This window comes from Tiliqua scincoides, chromosome 9 (genome assembly GCF_035046505.1).
Source record: "Tiliqua scincoides isolate rTilSci1 chromosome 9, rTilSci1.hap2, whole genome shotgun sequence".
NCBI lineage: Eukaryota > Metazoa > Chordata > Lepidosauria > Squamata > Scincidae > Tiliqua > Tiliqua scincoides.
In genome coordinates, this window is record NC_089829.1 from 36,934,071 (window position 1) to 36,961,651 (window position 27,581).

The following is a 27,581-nucleotide window of genomic DNA, read 5'->3' on the forward strand; positions in this document are numbered from 1 at the left end:
GGATTGAGAACTGGTTGGAGGCCAGGAAGCAGCGAGTGGGTGTCAATGGGCAATTTTCACAATGGAGAGAGGTGAAAAGTGGTGTGCCCCAAGGATCTGTCCTGGGACCGGTGCTTTTCAACCTCTTCATAAATGACCTGGAGACAGGGTTGAGCAGTGAAGTGGCTAAGTTTGCAGACGACACCAAACTTTTCCGAGTGGTAAAGACCAGAAGTGATTGTGAGGAGCTCCAGAAGGATCTCTCCAGACTGGCAGAATGGGCAGCAAAATGGCAGATGCGCTTCAATGTCAGTAAGTGTAAAGTCATGCACATTGGGGCAAAAAATCAAAACTTTAGATATAGGCTGATGGGTTCTGAGCTGTCTGTGACAGATCAGGAGAGAGATCTTGGGGTGGTGGTGGACAGGTCGATGAAAGTGTCGACCCAATGTGCGGCGGCAGTGAAGAAGGCCAATTCTATGCTTGGGATCATTAGGAAGGGTATTGAGAACAAAACGGCTAATATTATAATGCCGTTGTACAAATCGATGGTAAGGCCACACCTGGAGTATTGTGTCCAGTTCTGGTCGCCGCATCTCAAAAAAGACATAGTAGAAATGGAAAAGGTGCAAAAGAGAGCGACTAAGCTGATTACGGGGCTGGGGCACCTTCCTTATGAGGAAAGGCTACGGCGTTTGGGCCTCTTCAGCCTAGAAAAGAGACGCTTGAGGGGGGACATGATTGAGACATACAAAATTATGCAGGGGATGGACAGAGTGGATAGGGAGATGCTCTTTACACTCTCACATAATACCAGAACCAGGGGACATCCACTCAAATTGAGTGTTGGGCGGGTTAGGACAGACAAAAGAAAATATTTCTTTACTCAGCGCGTGGTCAGTCTGTGGAACTCCTTGCCACAGGATGTGGTGCTGGCGTCTAGCCTAGACGCCTTTAAAAGGGGATTGGACAAGTTTCTGGAGGAAAAATCCATTATGGGGTACAAGCCATGATGTGTATGCGCAACCTCCTGATTTTAGGAATGGGTTAAGTCAGAATGCCAGATGTAGGGGAGAGCACCAGGACGAGGTCTCTTGTTATCTGGTGTGCTCCCTGGGGCATTTGGTGGGCCGCTGTGAGATACAGGAAGCTGGACTAGATGGGCCTATGGCCTGATCCAGTGGGGCTGTTCTTATGTTCTTATGAAGAAATACCCAGCTAATTTCAGTTATTGAGAATGATGCTTGAAGACTTCTATGCCTTAAGGGCAAGAGATCTTCTATTCTTTAGCACTTAAAGGTTGCTTTTCAAAGTACTGATCAAGCCCAAAAGTTCAGATAACTAGAGCTCTACACACAAGCAATTCTCCCATACTTTCTCCCTTGTTGGGCTGGAAATTGTGGGTATAAAAATACACATCCAGGAGTGGATGCCATGAACCTGCACTGCACTGATTTCAAATAGAAGTTGTGCCTCCACATTCCAGTGCATGGTTATGTGCCTACAAATTATACTAAATACAGCTAGAAGTGGACAGAGGGCCATAGCACTCAAGTTGTCTGTATATGCTTTTACATGAATTTAGGCCCATCTCTTGTAGAGAGTATTTGATGGACTGGCAGAATTAACAGAGGCTGGGGGGGCACACGGGTAGGATTTCTTGCTACCCAACCCTATACTATAACTTGGTTACAGGACTCATTAAAGTTAATTTTATGTTCTGCACAGACAGGATATTCTCACAATTTCAGTCCCTGTTTTCTGCAGACATGTCTAACAATGGAATGCTTACCCTCTGTCAAACATGCTAGGGTTGTGGTGTATTTAAAGTAGTTGAAGGGACCCAATATTATGCCCAGCTGACATCCCTCTGACTACACTGCAATGTGCTATCCTACTGTTAGCGAAATAATGTTTTCAACTTTAAGAAAAACTTAAATTCTTAATTTTATAAATGCCACTTTTGCCCAAATCTTGTATGTTCTCTACATGAAGGCTACATTTAATACTAATTTACAAGGACCTAAAGCAGCTAATACCCTACTTAAAGTGGGGGAAAGTATCTTTATGTACCATTTCAACTGCTTAAAACCAAGGCTGCCATACCTATTTTGGGTCTAAGAAAATTAGAATTGTTTATGGTTTAAGCACAGCTTCAAGTGCCACTATTCACTCTCTATGGAGAACTTGTTTCATCTGACTTTTCTAATAAAAAATGCTGGTATGGTATTATGAAACCACTTTTCTCACACCAAGACTAAGCAGTATCAAAACTGTGTAGCTGAGACAAGAACTCAAGTGCAATAAGACTGATTTAGACCATTCACTAATCTATTGAGCAAAGAAAGAAAGCAACTTGCTTTTGAAACTCAGGTTTACTTTAGAGGAATGAAGTTACACACATTTCAGCAAAGCTGTATTTTATTTTACAAGCAGTTATAAGTTAATCTTATCCAAACATTTCTGCCCTCAGCCTTTTTGCTTTTTGCCATTTTGACAGCAAGTCGGATAACCAATATTAGGAGGCAATCTTCAAACTTCCTGCAGGAGGAAGACTGACATCTTCAAGTAGGCCCACACCCTTCCCCTTTGGACACCCACACTTTTTTTTTTTTAAACACAAAATCTGGGACACAGATCTAGCAACACCTGTAGTTCACATCTGCATAAAGAGAATTCGAGTAGCCAAGTGCCACAAGTTTGCTTAAAGATTCACTACTGACAAGCAATGTGAAAACACTGTAAAACCCAAGTTAAAAATGCAACGTGTTTGGTGAAACCCTAGCATTTCACTCCCCCTCCCCACATCCAAGCCCTCCTTAACAAGCAAGCATCCAAATTCCATCTCTTCCAGATACGTTGGGTACAGATTTCACTGTGGTAGCAGGTTCATCTCCTTCAGCCTTGAGTTCAGATCAGGAACACCTAGTTTAGGAAAGTTAGAAACTCCAGAATGTTCTGTTCATCAACCCACATTTTGAGAGAACTGCTCTATACATTCATTGCATTGCTAGCCTTACCCACAATGCAATTTCCCCCTTTAGTTTCTACAGAGGAAACATATAAACCTTTTGCATGCAGACTCATTTCAGAGGGGCCACGTACGTAAACAAGAGTGAAGTCCCATCGTAGATGTGCAAGTGAGGCTTTGGATCAGGGTGGAACTGATCCAAAGTTCCACCGATCCAAGTTTTGGAACCCTTTTAGTTAACATTCAGTTCAAAGTATTCTGTCTCCACCCACACCTTTTCAGTGCAGTAACTTCTCTGTACTGAAAGGTCTCCAACTCTTGAATTTCAAGCTTGGAAAAGTTTCGCTGAACGTTACAACTTCGTGATTGTCAGACTATGGTGCCAATGCTTTATTTATCCTGCTCTGGTTCAAACAAGTAAAAGGTTACTCAGAAAAAGAGGCAGGGGGAATAAGTTTGTGTGGTCAAAACCAACCGACTATTCTTTCAGTTTCCAAAAGTAGCCTTAACCGGCTATTTCCAAAAACAGCCTTAACCAGAAGTAAAAAAAAAATCCAATTAGAAGGCTGTTAACAATAAAGTCACCCAACAGCACTTTAGCAACAACTTGTTCTCTTGATAGTTTTGTTTGCCAAACAGTGAAGTGCAATTCTGTTAGAACTAAATACTTGCAGAAACCTGGAAGACTGCTCTTTATCTCACAGTGATACCACTATTAATTAGATCTCCAATGCTTACCACCCACCCCAACTGCAAGCCTCTACATTTTTTGCTTTCATGGGTCTCCATTTCTAGCCAGCTAACCCTAGAATTTTGGCATGCATGAGTATTCCTTTCACCCAGAAAGGGATACTTACATCAGTAGAACACCTCTTGGGTCTCCATCTGAACATACTGCATGCAGCCCTGTTGCCTTGAGCAACAAATACAAGGTCATTGGTGCTCCTGACATTTCTTGGAGGCTGCACTGTTCAGCTTTTGTCTGCAACTCATGCTCTTGGCACACTAGTGTGATGCCATTCTTTGAAGGACAAAGGCCAATAGCTATTCTTCCACCAACCTCTTCAAGACTAGCCATTTGTTATGATGCCTTAACTGGTATACAAAAGCAAGCAGCAAACTGTCGCAAAAAAAGTTCTATGGCCAAGGTAGTCATGGTGTGCGTACACCCCCTCCCAATCCTCCTTCCCAATCCTCCCTGGCATAAAGCTAGCCACCATTCTTCCTTGAAACAATGCAGAAAGGTTAAGATCAGAGATGTTCCAGCCTACTACTCCAAGCCCATTCTATCCTCCTCTACATAGAAGACAGAGCAGCAAGTAGCACATTGTTAGATAAGGGAAGGGAGTATGGAACGACAGCCAATGGTAGCTGTGGAAAACCCCTGCCAATCTGGGCTGCATTACTGCACCTCATTAGCAGGCCACCCCTGCCTAGCAAGGAGTACACCTATATGACAAGTAACAATCAGGAAGTGATGTGGCCATCGACCTTCCTATCAGGATTTCAGTATCATTGAAGAGACTTACTGCTGAAGGGTCAGACAAGTTTCCTTGACGAATGTATTCTATTGCAGCTTCAACCGAGGTCAGACAGTACCCTAGTTCATCCTTTGCAGAGACGCAAAACCTGAAGTTCTTGATGTAACTCAAGTTGGCCATCCTATAACATTAAGGGAGGAAAAAGTATAAACATTTCCAGGAAAGCTCATTAGATCAAAGAACACTTCATTTGTATGTTGCAAATTAGTCCCACCTTCCATTCAAAACAAAACAGCTGTAAGAATCTAAGTCTCAAACTTGCAGTAGGGCGTCTACCCATGGACAGCTGTATCCATTGGTTATTAGCAAGCCCATTAAAAAACCCAGTAAGGTTCTGAGCTCACTGTCGCATCTCCCATTGAATGACACCTCTGCAAGGTTGCTACCCTTGTTTCAGACTACACAATTGGTTATTATAGGACATATGAATGCTCCTGAACACAGAGCAAGATGAAAATAGGCAGGACAGCAGCTTTCCTCAGTTTACTCAAGTAGATCTGTGTGCATCAACTGCAGGATATATTTTGACCAAATTTTTATTTTACTTCAAAGGTCAAGCCTAGAAATTGCTGCAAAACCCCAAGCCATTACAGTTTACTATCAAAAGCTATCCTGCAAGTGGGGAGAAAGGGCAAATGTAGAATGGTCTGCTATCATCCCCATTGTAGGCAAGTATAGTCTAGAGCAGTAATTCCCAATATTTTTTCACTTGTGTACCCCTTGGCAGCCTATTTCCATAAATTGTACCCATCATATTAGCCACACAAGGCATTCTAATACATACCTACCTTTTCCTGCCATTATTAAATTCTTTTTCAAGTACCCCTAAATGTCCTGGCAAGTACCCCTGGAGGTACACACACACCAGGTTGGGAACTACTAGTCTAGAGAGAAAGTTCACTATTCTATATAAAGGGGAACAAGTATTGTCAACCCTGTAAGCTGTAGTGCTTAACACTGCAAGCTGCATAGCATTTGCTCCAGACAGCCACACTATATGCATCCTTTTAAAAAGTCATATGAGTGCAAATCAGCACAGTGTTCTAAGTGGCACCCAACATCCTAAGCACATTTTGTTGTATACCTGTAATCCTTGGAAACTGCACTTACAGCAGTTTTGCTTCCTGCAAATACATTTTTAGTTTCCCTCTGCATTATTCTGGGACCAAGTAGTAGGAAGGTCTATTCTGAAACAGATGTTGTATCCCACACTTTTTTCCAGATTTGTGGGTAAATATAGCTCTTTGGCAAGATGCAACAGTAGTTTCTCTCGCAAAAACATAGTATTTTGCACTCAAAAGTATTAATATTTATATACAGCTTTTCAACAAGAACTTCAAAGTAGTTTACAGACAAAAAGTAGAGATGTAGTCCCCACTTTGTCTCCTACAGAGCTCTGCTGGAATTCAGGAAGATCATATGTCACCTCCATCCACATCACTGAGCTGTAACCTTACAGTAGGGATGTAGATCAATAAGGTACTACCATTAGGTAACATACCTTTCTGGACCCAACTGCATTTTATAGCCACTTGGAGGGCTGTACTCAAGTGGGACACAGTATATCACAATTCTAGTATAGGCAGAAACATACACAGTTGTATATATTCTGAAACAGCTTTGAAAAGTAAAGAGCTTTGTGAACAACTCCTGTTGAAAAGCGGTATATAGAATATTCATCATCCACATCTTAGAAGCTGGTGCACTCCATAGACTGCCAGGTGCTTGGCCAGCAGCCACAAACCACCAGGGACTTCACACAATCCAAAGTGATTATAGAAGTTTATACCACAGAGTTCAACAAGCGCGATAGTTTCTGTTAACAAGGCACTATTAATGCGGTATCCTTTGGAGAAAAGTACTACGTACCAGTTTGGAATCTCTGTTCTCACCAGCAGATACAGCAACACTGAGAGAAGATCATCAGCGCACATGGTCTCCATGTTAACTGAAGTACAAGGCACACAGAAGTTACATTTCAGAGCTACGCTTTTCTGCACTTTGACACAAGCTCACAAAAATGCAATATAAATGCCATCTACATTTCGCTGCAACGGCCCAACATCCACAGCAACGCAAACAGTCTCAATAAGTCGTGCATGGCACAGGCTATATTTAGCTACAGTGGAAAGCTTGATCTTGACTCTACAGGGGTCCTTGGCATTAGGATGAACTCCTGTAGCACCTTGCCTGAGCTGAACCACAGCAGAGGAATCCCTGAAACATTAGCAAGATTGGAAGAGATTTGTTGGGAGCTCCTAGAGAAATCTCACTATACACAGATATGCTTCAGGGTTCTGAATAGCTCCAGGATGCACCTGTTAGCAGAGTTCTGTAATTCCCGCTTCTGTTAGACAGGAAGCCCTGCATTCCTGCTAATCTGCATCTTAAAAAAGTGCAGATTTTGCTGAGTGGCAAGTACATGCAATCCTGTTCTAGCCAACTTTTCATTCTGTCCAAGTACTGTACTGCAATGAGCAACTTTGAGGCTTGCATCATGGGTGCAAGAATTGGTCCATTAAAGAGATAGCACCTGCTCACTTTTACATCTCTAACACTGGATACACAGGCAATTCTATAGCTGAGGCCTCTTTCTAAGAGCGTTATCTAGCCAATGCAAGTCTTAGGCTCCGTCTCTTGAGAGTTTCCGGCGAGGCCTGAAGACATTGCTGTTTACTCAAGCCTTCTGATTCTTTGGCCTTTTTAACATTTTTTTTACACATTTTGTAGTTTTTACAGGCCTGACTCCTCGGTGACTTGCTCTTTTGTACTCTTTTTACTCTGTCTTTTAATCTGACTACTGTTTTTTAAGGTCTCTGTTAATGTGTTTAATGTTTTTATCTGCAATTTGTCTTAATTTAGGTTTTTAAATGTGTTTTTTTACATGTTAGCCGCCCTGGGTCCCTTTAGGGTGAAGGGCGGGATATAAATAAAGTATTATTATTATTATTATTATTATTAGGCCTGTTGGAGCTGCTCTATGTCCACTAGCCCATGCTGCAAGTGGTATAAGTCCAAGTACTGTGGTATTAGCTTTAAGATGGGCTGCTGCTCACTCTATATGCCTACCTTCTTCTCCCCTCAAGAGAAAAATTTCTCAAAGTTAAAGTGTAGAAAGAGCAACTGAGGAGATTTTATAGTTCCTGATAGTAAGCCCCTGCACAGGAAAGGCTCAGGGTTTCCCAAACATTGACCACTGTTGCTTAAAGTGTGGTGCACGACCACAACTACTAGAGGCCGGATACTTCAGGTTTGAGAAACAGTAGAAGAAACTTATGAGAAGGGTTAAGATACAAAATCTCAATGCTAGACTAGACAGCAAAGAATCCAACTGTTGGATTCATTCATCTACCCTCTTTTTTATTAGGCAGATTTTTTAAAGGAACTTCCAAATACTGCAGGTGGCAAGACTCATTTTATAGATATTCCATGCAGGACTCCAGCTGGCTTTAGGTAAGAGGTGTACCTGCTACACAGGCAGACAGTCTGACTATCCCCTGCAATTCTAGGTATAGCTGAAAGAGACCTCCATCTGAAACCTACTGCAAGTCAGCTCTGAATTACCTATATTATATGGACCAAAGATCCAACTCCATATAAAGGTAGCTTCATATCTTCTTAGTACCTACATCTACAAGTACTCTCTTCAGGAGATTTTTAGTCCTACAAATCAATTAAGTGGTTCTTTATTTAGGCAGCAGTCCTAGCTGTAGCCAAGCCATTCCTCCAACTTTCAAGCTTTTTGTCTTAAGAGAAAGCTCAGTCTAACCTGTGCCAAATATACAGCTCATGCGCCTTCCCCAGCTTGCAAGAACCAAGATCTCTGAATAAACTCTGCCCTCTCACTGGTATGCTACTGAAAATGCTACAGTCCAAGGTAAACTTCCTTTGCAACCAATCATATCCCCATTTTACAAGCAATAAAGCAAACACTCCAGAACAGTCCAATACATACTTTATTAAAGCGTATTAGGAGTGCTCTCAAGTACCCAGAGCACCTCACTGAACTCATGTAATGTTTCATTGCCATGGTTACAAACCTCTTTGACTTGGAGACTGCATTATGATTTGCACTACTTTCCGCAGACAGAGGAGCTTCTGTTGTGGGGAGGTGCACTTATTCAGCTGGCCTAGTTCTCGTTTTGCACGTGGTATGTTGAAGCTAGGAAACATTTGTCAAAGGACAGACTTGACATACATGCAACTGAGTAACAAATCAAGATGTTCGGTCAAAGACATACATACACACCCCTTCCAGGCCACAGGAAGGTATCGTGTTTTAAGATCGCCAACTAATCAGAAAAGAGAGTCAGGCCTACTCCTTTGTCTCCTATAACAGCTGTATCCACATAAGTCTGCAAGTGAATCTTCATAGCTTGTACACTGAAAAGTTATGCATCTTCCAGATGCTTCTACTGCAGACCCCTTGAGATTTGCCCAATTAGCCAATGACACTGTCATGTGGTGCTCCTTATATTTAGCAGGAGGAGACTAGCTGCCCCTTTTCTCCCCAGTCTTTTTAGTGGACATTTGGTGTTCTTCTGCGTCTTTTTAGATTGTGAGCCCTTTTGGGACAGGGAGCTGTTTAACTGTCTGCAAGCCACTTTGTTGAAAAACCAGCGTATTAAATTCTTAATTGCTCTCAACACTGGGTTCTTCCAGAATAAATGCCAACTCAGCAAGCCACACTTCTGACAGCAGTTAAGGATACCTGGGCTACAATCCAAACCTGCATTTTCGTGCCCCATTCTCAGAAGTGACACTAGCCACAGCAAGCAACACCATTCAGAATCTTTCTAGAAGATCAGAAACCTCTGAGGACTAGCAGTCTGCTTTATCCAAGTTTTGCAGGCCTTCCCTTCCCTCCCAAAACACTTTCAACCCAGTCTAGGGAGGGTAGCATCTGTTCATGCCAATGCTCAAACTCACCCAAACTCAGGCTTGATACCCAGATCCTTCTGCTGCAAGTCCTGTAGGCTTCTTGTAATTTTGTTGAAAGCTGCATCCTAGCCAGTGAATAAAAATAAAGCTGTTTTAGACATGGCAAGAAGCCAATCACCTAACTGCATCTTAAAACATTCTATACCAGTATTTCTCAAACTGAGTCAGGACTCACTAGGGAAGACATTCTTTCTCCCCTCCTCTTGCACATGAAGGCAGGAAGGAGCATGCACACCAGCTTGCATAGGTTTGCATTACAAGCATGCCTACTCAGAAGCCAGCCCCACCAAGTTCAATGCATCTTATTCTCAGGCATGTATAGAATCATGGTCTTAGTTGCATGATTTCACATTACAGTTGGACTTGGTCTGTGTTCTAATGACAGAGAATACCTACCTCACTCGCTTCAATAGTTCCCACATATTTAAAGATCAGATCATAAAGAGCGTGGTGGACATACATCTGTGGAAACAGAGATGCATTAGACAAAACACATAAATATGGAATCCCCCGCAGTATCCCAATACTTACTTCCACGGCTTGTTTCATTAGATTCATCTGAGATTCCTGCTTTGCAAGCATCCTCTAACAAAAATAAAGTCAGAAAATAGGTAGCATTAGCAGCCTATCAGAGCAATTTATTGTAGCAACCTAATGTAAACTACATATCAGTACTTACAAGGTGAGAGTCTCTCAGTAACTGTTGAATGCATTTGGTGTAAAGTGCATTAACAGAATCCTGAAAAACAAAAAAAATTATGTACCACAATAGGGCAACAAGTATAATATTTTTGTGAAGTATACATCAGAAGAGTCTCAACTGGCCAACTAGCTAGAATGGTCACCATAAACAGACAGTACTAAAGACACTTGCAGACCTGGTCCCTGTGCCATATCGGAGCACATGACTACAACATGCCACCCACCCCCACCCCAGGATACTTACTCAGCTCCATATGGAGCCTCCTGTGACATACCTGAGTTTGACAGGGGTCTTTCCCAGCAGCATTTGCATTCAATACCATCAATGTTTCAATACCATTGCTACAGAGCATTTACATATCAGTTAAATACTACCATTAATTTGTGGTAGACCTACATTCATGCCAGGATCTTTTGAAATATTACTAGCATACAAATCCAAATTCTATTCCCCCAGCAAATAACTGAAGATACTGACTATGTAGTGTCGCAGACTTTTCCTGTCATGCTCCTTGGAAGTCCTGTGGAAAGATGCAATGGCTTTATCAAATTTTTCTGTGTGCCTTCCCAAGAACTCTCTCACATCTTCAATATTTTTCAGGGAATAGGAATGTGAAGGCGCCAGGGATTCTTCTGAAACAGAAGGTGGTCGTCAGCATACTGAAAAATACTCTAGAACAAGCAGCAATTCATACTGTGCTATTTATAGAGAAGAGGTTTCGGTTGCTCTGAAGCATAGATTCATACGGCTGAACTCTACAGCTCTTTCCTGGCTTTCAAGACTGGGCACCACAAAATTTCATGCAAATCTGCTAGGGCAGATCTAACTCTCACTGTTCTTCCTGGATCTCGTTATGTTTGTAATACTGTGCTCACTTGGTCAGCTGACTCAACTTGGGAGCATCACTACTCACCTGTGCTCTCATTTTTTTCTAGAGAATGGGCTATACAAAGAATGTTAAAGCTCTCCTCTCTCTCATTGTAGAAAGTCTCCTCAAAGAGAATGGGTATTGAGCAACGGTGATTAAAACCAGCCCCAAGAACGATCAAGTTTCCTTGTATGAAGACTTCCTGAGAAGGGAAGAAAGGGTCACAAAAAAGTGAGAACGATTCTGTTCAGCTCTTAGCCATCTACATAGTGCTAAGCCTATTGGAAGCTCGATGCAACACCACACATGGCACTGTGAATCTTCAACATCCGCCTTGTTAACAAGATAGCACTAGGGTTCCAGGAGACCCTTAAAAGTTAGACCACTAGATTCATTTACTCTGCTGAAGTTATACAAGATTTGAGAGATCGCATTAGGTGGAGGCCTCCATTATCCATTCAAAATTGTAGCACATACCCATAATTCACATATACTGTACCTTTCCATTCAGAGTTTGAAAGTTCTCTCCCACTGGTTTGAGAACATAGGAATCAAACTGGCAAGTTGAAAGGACACTATTTGAAAGACTTCCTTTGCAAGGTACCAGTACCTAGAGAAGAAGTAAGAAGTTAGGGTCTGGCAAGGTGCCTACACTCCTAAGAAGCACCATAATTTAATATTGCGATCTAGGAAAGACACCAAACGCTGTAGTCAAGAACAAATCACTCATCACCTGTTAAGAGAGCTTTTTTTTTAAAAAAAAAAAAAAACAACTATCACAAAAAGGGAAGTGTTGGTATGAATGGGACTAGACACCAATGAAATTTTGGATGATTGATATTAGCAGCATGACCCCATGCAAGGGCTAGACAAGTTCAAGGAACTAGAAAGAGACCCCATTAATTAGTCTCATAATCCACTGGCCTTATACAACTGCTGTAAAGGCTGCCAGTGTGCAGGACAATGGGGCAGACATCATTTAAGAGCCCCTGAAGGAGATCTGCCACCCAACTGTATGCAGCACCTGCATCTCCAGTGCTCTTGCCAATGACATGCAGCACCAGTGTTGCTCCATGAACCCAACTCTACACTTGTTCCCTGCCACATTAAAGGACACCCCCCCAATTTCATTTACTTACAATTCCATGCAATTCTGCAGCTTTCCACCAGAAATCAGGATGCCGTTTCTGCATAGCTAAGTAGAAGGGGTTCTTCAAGAGGTCTTCATCATACACAGCCATATGGGCCTCCCAAGTATCTAGTGCAGGGGCTTTCTGAAACAGAGATCAGAGGGTGTTACCCTTTTGGGGGAGAAAAGTATAAAGATGGCACTTTCATATCCTCTTTAATTCACAGAAAGCTGCCATGATGAGGCTAGAAAGAGGAACAAGATTTCCAGGGTCATGGAATGCATGTTTCAGTATTAGGTCTTCCATTGAAGCAGCATGTACCAACACTTTGTGCCAGAATTATGAACATAGTGCAATACCTATACACGATAAAGATCCGAGATGGTAAAATCCTTTCCCACTTGCAAATCCACCAGCTGCAAAACAAAAAGCTTCCCACCCAGTTCTCTAGCAAGGAGGACACCCAGCAGTCCGCATCATCTCTCCCAAGCTTTGGTCTGCACTTTGGTTTGGGAAAGAAACTGACACACTTCTGCAGTGTTTTTCCCTCCCCAATGCAAGTTTGAGTACAACAACTGACATGGTAAAAAAAAGTCTTGCTCTAACAATGGCTGAGCATTTAGAAGAGTCATTTAACAAAAACAACAAGGTTAAGATTTTAAAAGCTAGACTGTTACCAACTTGTTTTCACACTTCATGTTGCTTAACTAATCTGCTTCGCTCCATTTCTCAGTGTCCTTTTCTTCAGAGCCAGGAAAAACATGAGACAAGGAAGTAGCAGCTTCCCCTGACAGCCCAGTACAATTCATTCATTACAGCTACTCAGGAGCCACCCTCAAGACCAAACTGTAACTGAGCCCTGGTACACCTAGAAACTATGCTGTCATTGAGAGTGTGAGAAGTGCCAACCCTTGTCCTCCTCAGGAGCATGCATCTTCTTTTCTTTCTACCCAGCCTAGATATCAGAAAAGAGGAAGTGCTTAAAGCAGCCAGACACATCAAAGAAGGGGTGCCTCTTGCCCTGTATAGAGCAGAACTCCTCCATGTGGAGGCAAGAACATGCTTTACACACACTTGCACCAGAATTTTGTTCTCAAGGCACCATGAAGAAAATGGCACTTACTGTAATGGAAAGTATGTAAAGACATTTCAGAAGTTACAAGCATACAGCAGGCAAAGAGGGTACCATAACAGAACCAAAACTACAGCCTTATCTATACTGTACATAGAGATCAGATGTACAGTGCCAGTGATCAGATGTTCTGTACCAGTGCTACAGAAGCCACACAAAATTCATGTTTCACAGGTCCATTCTGCCTACATGTGAGCCAGACTCCTAAAGAGCATCATCTCCTTCTGAATTGTGGGCCTCCTTTCCCAGGTTGACCTACCTGCTCTTGTTACAACTCAAAGGAGAGCAAGGTTAGCTCCTCCAGTTTTGCTATAAGCAGAGCAAGCTCATGCCACTTTGCTGCTGTAGGTCAGAATTCTGCTATATCCTCCATCCTATTGTATGCGAAGGGGGGAGACAGCATTTCCATGTTGTAAAGAGACCCCCATTTTTGAAAAACAGTGAGGCTACCTCCCAGACCCTTAGGGAGGAAAATGGGTCTAGAGAGCAGAGGAGTTTGAAATAAAGAAGCAACATCAAGGCTCTATACTATATAAAACTGAATGGAGTCAAGGGGACACTTGGAATGGTCTCCGTGCATCAGAGCCAACTGCTCCAAAGGTCTGGGATAAGAGATTTGTTTCCCTCTAAGAATTACCCAATCACAGAGCCCCTACAATTCCTATATTAGTAGTCAGTTGCTTGGTATTACACCTGTCCTTTAGTTGTGATGGACTATATTTCTTGACAATCAAGGATTAAAATCTCTGTATGGCCCAAATAGCCTTAGGGCCCAAACCTATCCAAACTTCTAGTGCCTATGAAACCACAATGCAGCCCCAAGATAAGAGAACAAACATGACTGCCCCCCCCTCCTCAGGATGCAGCAGATGCCCCATTGGCACAACTGCATCAGCACTGGAAACTTGAATAGGACTGGGCCCTAATTAGGGGATGAGACCAAGTTGTATTGTATCCAAAGAAGAGGGAAGAAGTTCAACTACCAACCCCACCTACACAAAGACAACCAACATCTGCTCAGCTACTTTATGGCCATTACCCTTCACACCTGTTCTCATTTCCTACTACAGGCATGCAACTAATGGATGAACCTTCCAAAGGAAGATTTCTATATGTCTAAACTTTTATTGCTGTTTGATAAGAAAGCTGGTGCTTATGAGTAGCTCTAAAGTAACAAGCTTAAAAGTTAAACGCAACTCTTTTTTATACCTGCTATCTCACAACAGGCATTTCCTTAGAGACATCCCCTCCTTTGTAAAGAGGATAAGGAACACCTCCAAGATAGTATTTTGTTCAAGTAACAGAGACAGGCACTGGTTTTAAAGCCACAGGCATCTTAAATCAGAAGTATCAACTACAGCATAATGCACATTTATCCAGAATTAAAATTCACAGGCTACAGAGGAGCTTACTCCTTAGTATATAAAACTGCAACCTAGATGTAATTGTCATACAGTTTGGTGTCTTGGCCCTAAACGTTTATTGATAAGATTCCATCAAGTTATTCAGAACTCTGGCACTTATATCACCAGTTTCCAAGGGTGAAGTCACTATGTGTTTTTTCCCCTGCTGCTAGTTTAGTTAAAAGTGTGGTGTCTAATCCTACTCACCAAATGCAGGCAGCATCATAATACAAACCCAGGTCAGACCACAGTGACAGATGGCAGTTTTGATAGTTCTGAAGTGATAATATGACTGCAATTCCCAGCATGCAGGATTACACATTCCAAACAAACTAGCTCTAAACCGCTTAGAGACAACAGAACAGATGCAGGCGGAGCCAAGCCAACAGTTGCTTTTAGGACCAGTTGTAATTTCCTTCCTTATCCTATCTCTTGACTCCTACTTCCCGTTTAGTTTCTAATCTGTCAGGCTACAAAACTATGTGGCATTCTATTAAAGGCAAAAAAACTCTAAATAAGTGGTTTGGAGATGGAGCATGAAACCACACTGTGCTGGTAAATTTGCGCAAAGAATGATGGCATGATTGTGTGCACACACATGTACAGAGTTTTATTTAATGGATAACATGTCAAGTTGTTTCACATCACATCAAACTGTTTAGCAGGCAAGCTTTGGGAAGTACAACCCATACTTGACATTTCCTGTATGGCCTTCACCTATATGCCATCTTTTCTCTAAGAAAATTAAAGATTCTCTCATTTTTATGTTCACAACCCCTCTATGAGGTAGGCTCAAGTGCAAGGTAACAGCCAACTTTGAGTTAGTTGCTAAAATTCATGAGCCAGCCTAGGTATACAGTGGTACATTAGCTTTCTACATGAGGAGGGAGAGACATAGAGTAGCACTCAACCATGCCAACCCCAACCCCCACTGAGCTCTGAAGTCCCAGGGGAGAGACTGAATATAAATACAGGATGTAGTCTATATTTGCATTCCACAGAATTATCTTGATATGAAGAATTTCCATCAGGTGACTTTTTCCAATAGCATTAAACATACTACATTTCTAAACAGATTTAGTACTTAAAGACCAAACACATTTTAGGGGACATAGGTCAATTAGTAGAGGTGGGTGAAAATGGTGATAATGAAATAAAACACACAACACTGCTTTCTGAACTTCTCATTTTTGTAAAAAAAAAACAACAACCCCAAAAGCTGCAAAAAGAAATCCTGTTTTATTTGTTTTTTAAAAATTTATTATTTAATGTGGGGGTGCATGGGTAATGACTGTGGCTTCCTCTGCTGACACTATTCCACCTACAGCAATCATAATTTATTATAATGTAAACTGCTGTGCAGCATGGCCTTTCCCAGTTTGAAGAGACACTTGGCCAGCAGTCTGAGGCAAAGAAGCAAAGAAGGAAGGCCCATAGCCAGGGAGACAGACCAGGGACAGACTGCACTTGCTCCCGGTGTGGAAGGAATTGTCACTCCCGGATTGGCCTTTTCAGCCACACTAGACGCTGTGCCAGAACCACCTTTCAGAGCGCGATACCATAGTCTTTCGAGAGTGAAGGTTGCCAATACAAAGGCGGCCTTGCACATAGAACGATAATGTAAACTGAATAAAAATGCACAACACTGCATTCTGCACTACCTTGGAAAAACAACAAAATCCACAAGGAAAATAAAGCCGCTTTAACCAACCTCTATAAATTGGATGTGGATTAGTCAACTTGTGGCCATGATATTTCCTCCTCATTTCAAACATGACTGATTTGATGAAACAAAGTGATAATAGTACAATATACAACAAGTTGACTATATTAACTTTTAATTAACCATGTATTTCCATGCAGTTCAGCTCATCCCCCAAGATAGGCAGACAAGACCCTGTTGAGAGTTCCATTGCCAGCAGAAGTTAGAGGCAGCAGCAAAAAGCAGGGTCTTTTCAGTAGCAATACTACAGTTGTGGAACTCTACCCCCTCTTATTCCAGCAGTATTTAAAGTCTTGCTTGGATTGGCATTTTGAGCGTGGGTGGTAGACTGGATCTCTTACCCTCCGTCTTATGCAGTGGTCATTTTATTGATTGCAATACTTTGTACAATTACTTTATTGCCATTATTTGAAAGGATCAAGTTATTTTATGCTGCTGCTTATGAAAAGGGGATGTTTGCTGCTATGACATTTATGCTTTTGTTTTATTAATGTATTTATATTTGAATATAGTATATGTTGTTGAGATTGTTTTTGGAAATAATAAATTTAAATAAAGTTTTAAGAGGCTTCCAGGTTTTACTCATATTGCATTAGCTAGGCTGATAGTCAAAAGAAACCCTGCACAGTACACCATGCATCAATACAAAATCTCCACAATCCAAACCGAAGGAACACAGCAATGCAAGCTGGTTTTAAAGAAAATGACAACAAGTTTGAGTCTTTGTCTATAAAAGTCCATTTATGCTCTCTCTTTTTCAAGGCAGAAAGTTGACAAGAGTGTAGGAGACCAATTTGCACATGACCTATACATGTGGTAAGTGGGAACATGGCAAAACTTCTCATGGGTGAGAAAAGGCTTTTCACCGAACAGTCACGTTCAGTATACTGTTTTGATGACCTGTTTTGATAGCATGTGCCACTGCCATAGAAACACCAAGGTTTTAAACACAACACTAACATAAAACACAGCGAGACTTACTGATCACATCAAAATGTGGAATTGAATTGCACTGGTATACAGTAAAAAATTCAATGACTTAAAAGCTGAGATTCTAGTGTTTTTTTGCCATTGTCTCCCCCAAAAGACAGACCGCCTACTAAATTAATAAAGCTCACTCTCAGTTCAGTGCTAGCACAATCCTACACAAACTTAGAAATAAGGGCTCAATGCCATCCAGCTTTCCAGCACTGATGCAGCAGGGATGTGCGGTGGGTGGGGAGGCAGGTGGGCCAGAGCCTCCCGCACTGCCCTGGGAGGTGCACAAGCACCTCCAACCCACACGTGGAGCGCAACCCACAGCACATCCCTGTGATGCAGCAATGCCAACACCCTGCAGTGGGGAAAATGATCATGGATGCTTCCTCAAGGTAAGGGAACATCTGTTCCCTTACTTTGGGGCTGCATTGGCGCTGGAAAGATGGATATGATTGGCTCCTATGTCACACTGTATACAACACTTACCCCCAGGGGAGTATAAGATTGCATTATACATTATAGTTTTATACACTATGCATTATACAAGTATAGGCCTTATTACATTACATTTTCTACACAGTTGGTATAAAAATAAAAAAAGACACTGCACCATCCTGGACATTTTAAGGACTATGGGCTTTAGATTGAGGAACCATTTCCCAACCCAGAAGATTATATGAACAGATCTTAACACCCTTCCATTGCTTCTGTACTAGGGGCAAGAAAGAAGTCCTGGCAGCAAGAACCAGGCTGCATCTCCTGTGACATGAAGAAGCCCAGGGCACACCTGTCTCCTTTTATCAGCCCTCCTTATCCCAGCGATAACCTCTGACTCACCTGACCTGCCTGACTGAAGCGTCAGCAGGGAGGTGACCCTTCAGCTAAAGATCTCTGGCCCGCAGAAGTCTCAGGCAACACACAGCAGATGCCGGCAGCAAAGGTCCTGCCTCCCCAAGCCATGGAGAGCCACCGACATGCTAGTGGCATAGCTAAAGCCCCTGAGTTTTGCAGGCAGCCTCACCACAGCGCGCAAGCCCACTCTCCCCTTCGGTGCCAGTCTGGGAGGGGATGCAGAACAGAGATGGATTTACACCCCCTCCCGCAATGGTTCCAAAGGGGAGGAACCGCTTGCACGTCGCAAAACTTAGCGCACTGCCCCCCTCTAGCTACGCCACTGTATGCGCTCCCCCCGCCTGGAGTGGCTCCGAGAGGGAGGGAGAGGAGCCGCTTGCAGGCTGCTGGGAGGCTCCCTGCAAAACTTAGTGCTTTGCCCCCTCTAGCTACGCCACAGCCTCCCCTGCCTCCCCGCGGGGAGCACAGCTCGGAGGACAGGGCCGCAGTCCCTGGGCGCTTCCAGGAAAGGGGAGCCGGGGCAGGAGGACTCTTCCCCGTGCCCAGAAGCGACGCGGGGCGCTGGTGCCCGCCACCCGGGGCTCAGACTCCTGCGGGGCAGAGACAGCCCCCGGGGAAGGCCTGGAGAGCCCCGCACGGCCGGGACGCCTGCCGGGCACCCCTTTCCCACGCTGGCACCGCAGCCCCAACTCACGCGGCGCGGACGCCAGAGGGGCAGGTCCTGGCCCCGGCCCGCCCGCACTCGAGCCCCCAGCCCGGCGTGGCTGCGCCCCCCAAGCCCTACCTCTTCCTCGCCCAAGTGGCCGAGGCGGGCTCTGCCCAGCAGGCGAGCCAATAAGCCGGGTCTCTCCGCAGCCACTCGGGCAGCGTCTGCTCAATCAGCAGCCCGGAAGGTGGGGCTTGGAGGAGGCGGCGCCGGAGAGCGGAGGCTGCAGCGCCGCTCCAGGTGCCCCTCGCGGCGGGGCGCTATTTAACGCCGGCGGCAGCCCGGGACGCTGCGCCTTAAGGAGACAGCGGGATGCTGGCCGGCCGGCGCGGGGCTGGAGCAGCCTCTGCGGGGCGCGCGCTGAGCATGTGCGCCGCGGAGGCGCCCCCGAGGAGGCAGCGCTGAGCCCGGCCGGCCGCAGCATGGCGAAGGAGGAGTGCAAGGCGCTGCTGGACGCGCTGAGCAAGGTGACCGCCTGCTACCGGCACCTGGTGCTCACCGTCGGGGGCACGGCGGACTCGCAGAACCTGCGCGAGGAGCTGAAGCAGGCGCGGCAGAAGGCGCAGGAGCTGGCCGTGGCCGCGCGCAACCAGCTCACGGCCGCGCTGCGGGACAAGGCGGTGGGCAGGGAGGAGCGGGCGGAGCTGGAGCGGCTCTGGGTGCTCTTCTCCAGCTGCCTGGAGATCCTGGAGGTGGACATGCGCAGGGCGCTGGAGCTGGGGCTGGAGTTCCCGCTCAACGTGCCCAGGAAGCCGCTCATCCAGACGGGCATGAGCGGGGGCACCTCCGCCGTGGCCGCGCGGGCCATGAGCGTCCAGAACATGAAGTACGAGGCGGAGCGCGACATCGACGTGCTGGACCTCAAGGACCTGGAGAACGAGATCAACCAGGTGGGCGAGATGATGTACGAGATGGAGATGAAGGTCAACGTCCCGCAGTGGACCGTGGAGGCCAAGCAGGACCCCGGGGCCGAGCTCAAGTCCACCATCAGCGTGGGCGCCTCCTCCATCGGCATGATCGAGGTGGAGGAGCACAAGTCCTTCTGTGACATCAGCAAAGTCCTGGCCGGCGTCATCTTCACCGCGGTGCTGCTGGTCGCCATCATCCTGGCGGTGTGCGTGGCCAAGCTCTCCTAAGGATGGAGGGCAGGTGTGTGCCGGAGGTCAAGCATCGGGTGCCCCCCCCAGAAGACCACAGGAGAGGAGGGTGTTGAGCCAACTGATGGAATCCCCCCCCCACCCGCTGGAATGGGGATGTGGTCCGGGCAGATGCTATGCGGGGAGCAATGGGATGCAAGTGTTGCATCTAGGAGTTACTCTAGGAGCAGTGGACCAGTACTCTAGAACCAGTGGAGCTGAGGGGCACCTCTGTTGCATAGCAAGGACACTGTGCCCGCTGCTGGCCCCTTTGTGGTTAATAATATATGGGAATTACAGCTACCAGCCAGCCACAGTGGGGATTTGACTGCTATTTATAGATGGATATGCTCAGTAACCAGAAACAAACATTCCAGGTGAACAGGAGTGGATGCTGGTCCATGTTTACAAATTGGTTAGAAATTGCACAGGATTTGGGGGCACAAGTACACACACGGGGAAACCTGGGTTATGTTCCCCCCCCTTAAGCATGAAGCCAAGGATTTACTTGCTCCCTTTAAAAGCTGTCTGTGTTGTCTCTGGATGCTAAGCCTGTGTCTGGAATCAAATGGTGTATGGAGCTGAACTCTTTATCACAGGGAGTCTAGTTGCACTTTGTGTATACAGTACAATGTGAAAAGCAATCCAAGTCCGCAAGGAAGAAGAAAGATTAAGCACCATTTGCAGAGATCTTAAGAAGCAAAGATTGGAGAGCTCAATTCACTGTTGCATAATATATTTTATCATTTCTATTTCAGGGCCCAATCCTATCCAACTTTCCAGCACTGGTGTAGCTGTGATGCAGCCCCGAGGTAAGGGAACAAATATTCCCATACCTTGAGAAGGCCTCTGTGACTGTCTTCTCATCACAGGATGCAATGCACACTCCATTGGCATGGCTACACCAGCACTGGAAAATTGGATAAGATTGGGCCTGCACTCTATGGGGGCAAGGGAGAGGCCTCTGCTTCAGATTCTTTGTCTCATGTGGTTCCGTTTTAAGCCATTTCTGCCCAGCGTTGCATATACGCAACAGGGATCAAATGTGTATACCTGTCAGCCAGGCAGAAATGGGTTTTAATGCTACATTGGCTGCAGCCTTAACCATTCAGGCCAGAAAGTACGGTATGCTTCATTACAGAACAGTGAAACTTCCAAGGGTATGTGTTAATTCTGTGAAATCAGTTAGGGTACATTGATACTTCTGGGCTTCATGGTCTGTGTACTGCAGCTGGAGATGTGTGATCAAATCAGGTGTAACAAAAGCCTAAGCATGCTTACTCAGAAGTAAGTCTGGCAACAATTCTATATACACAATTATCTGGTAGTAGGCACCACTGAATTCAATACATACATACCTGATACATGCTAGGACTGGGATTTCACTAAAGATTGGGATGTATACATGCATAGGACTGGGATGTCACTAAGGGTGCAATCCTAGTGCCTTATGTCAGTGTTTTCCAGCACTGACATAAGGGCAATGCAGCTCTGAGGTAAGGGAACAAACATTCCCTTACTTTGAGGAGGCCTCAGTCAGTGACACCCAACTGCAGGATGCAGCACATCCTATTGACACCAGTATGCCAGTGCTAGAAAGCACTGGCGTAAAGGGTTAGGATTGCACCCACAGTTGAATAGGATTTATTCCTAAGTGTGTTTGGGTTTGAAGCCTTTAACGCTTGTTTGCAGACTGGAACTTCAGGTTGCAATCTTGAGCATACAGGAGTGAATTTCCCTGTATTTCAGTGGGATTTCCTTTCTCCTAATGTGTCAGACTTGTTAGAATGCAAGCACCACTTTGATTATATGATGATCTCACGTTGACAGTCTTGAGGTTTGCACATGTGCGTCTCTTATTACTGTTAATGGGATTTATACATGTACCTGCAGGAATCGAGGAGATTAGAACCAATCTTATAATCTGGGCACTAATGTGACTTGGATGGCAGTCCTTTGGCCTTCAGCTCACGTGGGACCCTTGAAATGAGCATGGGATTGTATGAACATTGTGTAAACCTAGGGGCATTTTCCCCATTTGAAGAGTACAAAGAAACACTGAATTTTTCAGAAAACTGAGAATGGGACTTGCTTCTGAGTAAACATGCATAAGATCATATGTCAAAACAAATAGTTCTGTAACACCTTTAAAGACAAATTTATCCACATCATCAGATGCATACATGGACTGTAGTTTACATCAGCATCTGCTGAAATAGACTGGTTTATCTTGAAGGTGCTACAAGACTCACCACAGTCTTATGCTTGTTTACTTAGAAGTAAGTCCCACTCTGTTCAATGGGGCATACTCCCAGGAAAGTGTTATAATAATAATATAATACAGCTATTTATATACCGCCTTTCTTGGTCTTTATTCAAGACTTTATTCAAGGCGGTTTACATAGGCAGGCTTATTTAAATCCCTGTAGGGATTTTTACAATTGAAAGAAGGTTCTTTCTTTCAAGAACCACTACATTCAGGTGTTTCATTCCGATCTGGCTTCACATTCTGGCCTCCATCCTCCCACGCTCAGAGCAGATGGAATAGCTCGGCTTCAGCTTGTCAGCTGCTTCAAGGTCGCACGGTGCCGGTGGCCTCGAACTGGCGACCTTGTGGATGTTATCTTCAGGCAAATGGAGGCTCTACCCTCTAGATCAGACCTCCTGCCTGTTATAGGAATGTAGTCTTAGTCCAGGGGTTCTCAAACTTCCCAGGAGTAAAACACTTGAGGCAAGTTCTTGTGGGGGAGGGGAGAATGGAGTAAAGCGAACCCCAGATTGAGCTGCTGTGGTGGGGGGCTGTCTTTTACTTAACATAACAAAGCAGCAGACTCCCAGGGGTGCAGGGAGCCCTGTGGAAGCTTCCCAAGTCTCAGAAAATGTAAAAATAATGGTTGCAACCCTCTTCTGGTTTGCAATCGTGGTTTGCTAAGGCTTCTGTGAGGCTCCCAGCACCCCCGTGAACCTGCTGCTTCATTATGTAAGTAAAAGATGGACCCAGCCACCCCTTAAAGGTGTAAAGGCAGAGGAACTCTAGCTGGGGCATCATGATGCCCCAATTTAAGAAACTCTGCCTTAGAATTGGATAGGATCTGGCTTCAAGAAGCATACATAGGCTTGCAACCTCAAGCTACAACCCTAAACATGCTTTTTTGGAGTAAGTCCCCTTGAATGCAGTCACATTTATTTAAGAGAAAGTGCTTAGGATTTAACTGCACATGTACCACAAAGCACAATTCTATACTTACTGTGTAAGACTTGAACTGTGAGAAATAATAGAGAAGGATGACAGATCAGATTTGATTCTGTGCATACTTTGTATGCGCAAGTTAAGAAACACACTCACCCAAATCTAAAGTAAGGCCTTCTGATTTCCTGATGATGATGTGGTGTCTGAACTGGCACAGAGATGCAGCACATCCTTTGACTGTATGTTGTTTCACATTCAATCTTGGGAATCTCCAGTTAAATGTTCTTGGGTAGCAGGGCTGGAAAAACCTGTATTTAAGATCATGAGGAGCTGTAGCCAGTCACTCTAGGCCAGGGGTGTCCAAACTTTTTGGCAGGAGGGCCACAGCATTTCTCTGACACTGTGTAGGAGGTCTGTGTTTTCCCCACTGTGTAGGGGGAAAAAAAAAATTCACTTACATATAAATTTGAATAAATTTACATAAATGAATATAATTGAACTTATATGAATGAAGGTCTCATGATAGCTCAAGGCCTATAAAAGGCCTTTCCTTTGCTACCACTGCTGCTTCACAGATGTGAAACAGCAAGCAGCAGAAGGAGCTTTTGGCCCGCAGCTCATGTGAGAGGTCAAAAAGTTGGCCCTTGTGCTGAGAGCTGTCATGTCAGGCCAGCACGGGCTCCAGCAAGTCTCCAGTGGGCTAGAGGCTCACTGGAGAATAGGGGCTCCTCTAGCTCACTGGAGAATGTGGGCTGGATTGGGGGTCCTTGAGGGCCGCAAACGGCCCCTGGGCTGGGGTTTGGGCACCCCACTCTAGGCTATACTAACCTAGATGGACACTCTCTAGACCAGTGATTTTCAACCTTTTTCATCTCGTGGCACACTGGCAAGGCACTAAAATGGTCAAGGCACACCATCAGCTTTTTGACAATTAACAAGGCACACTGTGCTGTCAATGGGGGCTCACATCCCCCAATGGTGCTATCGATAAATGACCCTCTCCCAAATTCTTGCTACACACTTGGGGACCATTCGCAGCACACCAGTGCCAGTTAGGATTGTAGCCTTACTGGCCAGTCTCAGACACATTTACTTCAAGGACTACAATCCTAAGGATTCCTGTACTTACTAAAGCCTAAAGATACTGTACTTACAGCATAATCCTAAACTCAGAAGTTGGCCCCACTGAGTTCAATGGGACTTCCTTCCAGCTAAGTGTGTACAGGATTGCAGCCTTACTTGTGCAATTCTAACTTACAATTCTAAGCAAGCTAGCTGAAATGATGGAATATATTTTGGGACAAATATATTCTGTATGCCTTTGTCTGTCCAGATATTTATGGAAAATATTTCCTTGTAATTATGCACAGAGTGGGAGATTTGCAACACAATAATCTGCATGTTTACTCAGAAGTTACAGCCCAATGCTATCCACACTTTCCTGGGAGTAAGCCCCATCGACTCAAATGGAACTGACTTCTGAGTAAAAATGCATAGGATTGGGCTGTTAGTCCCATTGTGTTCAGTGGGGCTTACTCTCAGGAAATGTGTGCATCTGATTGCAGCCTTTCTCCCATGTAAACACATTTAGACTTAGGCTGCAATCCTAACCACACTTTCCTGAGAGTAAGCCCCATTGAACAAAATAGAACTTACTTTTGAGTAGACCTGGTTAGGATTGTGCCCTTAAAACGCTAATCTTAATAAATTGATCGGACCATTACTAGCAAGATGTGAAGACAGGGGAAAGTACCATGTGTTGCAGGAAATTACTACTGGAAAGCATGGTGTTTACTACTGGAAGATATTTACAGCAGTCCTATGCATCTTCACTCAGAAATATGTGTCAGTGTTTCATTGTGGCTTACTCCAAAAGTTTTGGGATTGCCTCCAGACAAATTTCACGGATGCACTGACTCAGAAACAACTTTTTTGATAAGTAGGTATGCTAAGAATGGCAGCCTTACCCTCAAGTTAACCAAGAATTTTAATACTTGATTGTAAGTATCTGCTGATACATCCAAAAACAGTACTGAGAAACGGGGTTGGGATTTTATTTATTTGAGACTACAAGGGTAATATAAAAAATGGTATACTTTTACTGGTGCTAATGTGCCGATTGCTATATATGTAGATACATTCAAACTGCTGCTATTGATCCTATGTATCCTTTCATCCACTGATTTCCTGAAATTCTTGTCAGCGGAGATGTGGTGATGGCTGTCTTTGCTATTTCAAGGGCTAGACATTTTTCTTCAGCAGGACAGACAGATTTTTAATATGGAAATATCTGCACTTAAAGCTCTCTTAACTGCTTTGCAGATTGCATTACTACACAAGTGGGAGGGGGGAGAAGAAAGAAAACTACAGGAGTATCTGTATCCGTAGCAACCCTACACAGTCGGGTTACTGCTAACAGTATTATGATCAGGAACAACTTCAGTATTCTTTGCACATTCAAAATTCCAGTTCAAGGGGTGTAAGACTAGTGTGTGTTTCAGATTCCACTGTATTTGTCTAGTTCCAACTTAAATTGCACTGTCCTTCCTTTATTCATTTTGCAGAAGTCTCAGGTTTATGAGGTGTAATTCTCTCCATTTTGTTTGTTCATGTACAAGATTTTCTTTGCAGATGGCCGAAGATCTGTCTACATAATGCAGCGATTTTCAACATTTTTCATCTCATGGCACACTGACAAGGCCACTAAAATTGTCAAGGCACACTATCAGGTTTTTTACAATTGACAAGGCACACCATGCTGCCAGTGGAGGGCTCACATCTCCATTATTATTATTATTATTATTATTATTATTATTAACAGTATTTATATACCGCTTTTCAACTAAAAGTTCACAAAGCGGTTTACAGAGAAAAATCAAATAACTAAGTGGCTCACATCCCCATTGGCCCTACTAATAAATGACCTTCCCCCAAATTCCACTGGCACACCTGTGGACCATGGCACAGTGGTTGAAAATGGCTGACATAATGACTATACTAAAGGTAATTCAATAGATAATTGCTTATTCTCCTGTGATTGGTTCAGGCTGCTTTCCTGAGAATGTTAACTTGGAAATAGGTTCTGAGAAAATCACTGTTTTTTGAAATAAATGTGCAATAAAGTGTTATCCATTTGCAAATCAGAAGCAGCAGCCTATCACAGATTTTCATCTCTAGGCAAGTGAATGAGGAAAATCTACAATATTCTGCTATTTCTCAAGATCGTCACTACTATCATTGGGGCTTATGTTAAACATCCATGAAATGTAAAGACAGATCCTAATCTGATGCAGGATTGGCACCATCTGGTTAGCTAATGTACCCATACCATTAATCTCCCATGTATGCCCAGCACAACTGTATGTGCAATGTGACACTGGCACAGCTGCCCATCTCATAGTCCCACCTAAGGTAACCAGATACAAAGGAGGGTAGGACTCCTTTAACAGTTATATAGAAGCAAAAATAAGCAGGAGAATGCTTTGTTATGCAAGTGTCTGAAGAACCTGTTGAAATTATGTCTACTATGAAAAGTATAGAAAGCCTGCCTTCTTTTGCATCTGATCTCCCTGTGGTTAACAAGAAAATAACCAGCCTTCTCCCAATCCAGCTTGTTCTGTGTATGTATAAACTAGATTCACAACCCCTAAAGCAAATTACTAGTCAATACAAGGCGCACTTTAGATCTTCCAGGTCAGAACTGGGGTGCACAAAATCTGGGCGTAAAGCCAGCAGTGTGATACAGCTGGAAAAAAAAACTAATGCATTGAGATCACAAGAAGTAATCCAGTCTGTTCAGAATGCAGCACACACCTCATTAGCATCATTGCATCAGTGCTGGAAAGTTGGATAGGATTGGGCCCTAAGACAACAAAGGGTCTGGAAATCAAGTCCTATGAGGAAGGGTTAAAAGACCTTGGTGTGTTTAGCCTCAAAAACAGAAGACTAAGGGTCCAATCCTATCCAACTTTCCAGCACTGGTGCAACGGCAATGCAGCCCCGAGATAAGGGAACAAATGTTCCCATACCTTGAGGAGGCCTCTATGACTGCCTCCCCACTACAGGATGCAGTGCATGCCCCTTTGGCACAGCTGCGCTGGCAGTGGAAAATTGGATAGGATTGGGCCCCAAGGGGAGATATGATAGCCATCTTCCAGCATTTGAAGAGCTGTCACACAGAAGATGAGAAGGATTTGCTTTCTATGGTTCCTAAGGGCAGACCTAGAACTTGTGTGTTGAAACTACAGGGAAGTAGATTTAGACTAGACATGAGGAAGACTTTCCTAACTGTAAGAGCTACCCAGCATTGGAGCAGTCTGTCTTGTGCA

The 27,581-nt window shown here is 44.2% G+C and overlaps 2 protein-coding genes across 8 annotated transcripts in view; one reads left to right on the forward strand and one right to left on the reverse strand.

Annotated features, from left to right (window-relative positions):
* The window catches only part of ANKRD27 (ankyrin repeat domain 27), a 50,518-nt gene extending 31,469 nt beyond the window's left edge, over positions 1 to 19,049 (reverse strand). For 3 of the 7 annotated variants that reach the window (XM_066636786.1, XM_066636785.1, XM_066636780.1), the window contains exons 1-12: positions 18,916 to 18,988; positions 12,143 to 12,277; positions 11,503 to 11,613; positions 11,049 to 11,205; positions 10,613 to 10,767; positions 10,112 to 10,171; positions 9,964 to 10,017; positions 9,829 to 9,894; positions 9,421 to 9,497; positions 8,532 to 8,653; positions 6,361 to 6,439; positions 4,480 to 4,612 (exon numbers count right to left, since the gene is read on the reverse strand). In XM_066636786.1, the coding sequence (XP_066492883.1) occupies positions 4,480 to 4,612; positions 6,361 to 6,439; positions 8,532 to 8,653; positions 9,421 to 9,497; positions 9,829 to 9,894; positions 9,964 to 10,017; positions 10,112 to 10,171; positions 10,613 to 10,767; positions 11,049 to 11,205; positions 11,503 to 11,613; positions 12,143 to 12,244 (1,116 nt within the window). In that variant the 5' untranslated portion in view covers positions 12,245 to 12,277; positions 18,916 to 18,988. The other 4 variants (XM_066636782.1, XM_066636781.1, XM_066636783.1 and 1 more) reach the window with 4 other exon arrangements.
* Positions 19,050 to 19,349: 300 nt separating this feature from the next.
* On the forward strand, positions 19,350 to 20,063 carry RGS9BP (regulator of G protein signaling 9 binding protein). Its single transcript, XM_066637792.1, has one exon. It carries the CDS (start codon positions 19,350 to 19,352, stop codon positions 20,061 to 20,063), a length of 714 nt encoding a protein of 237 aa, XP_066493889.1.
* Positions 20,064 to 27,581: the final 7,518 nt, after the last annotated feature.

Excerpts from the sequence above, each read along its gene's own strand:
- RGS9BP (XM_066637792.1), top strand. The coding sequence starts at position 19,350 with ATGGCGAAGGAGGAGTGCAAGGCGCTGCTGGACGCGCTGAGCAAGGTG.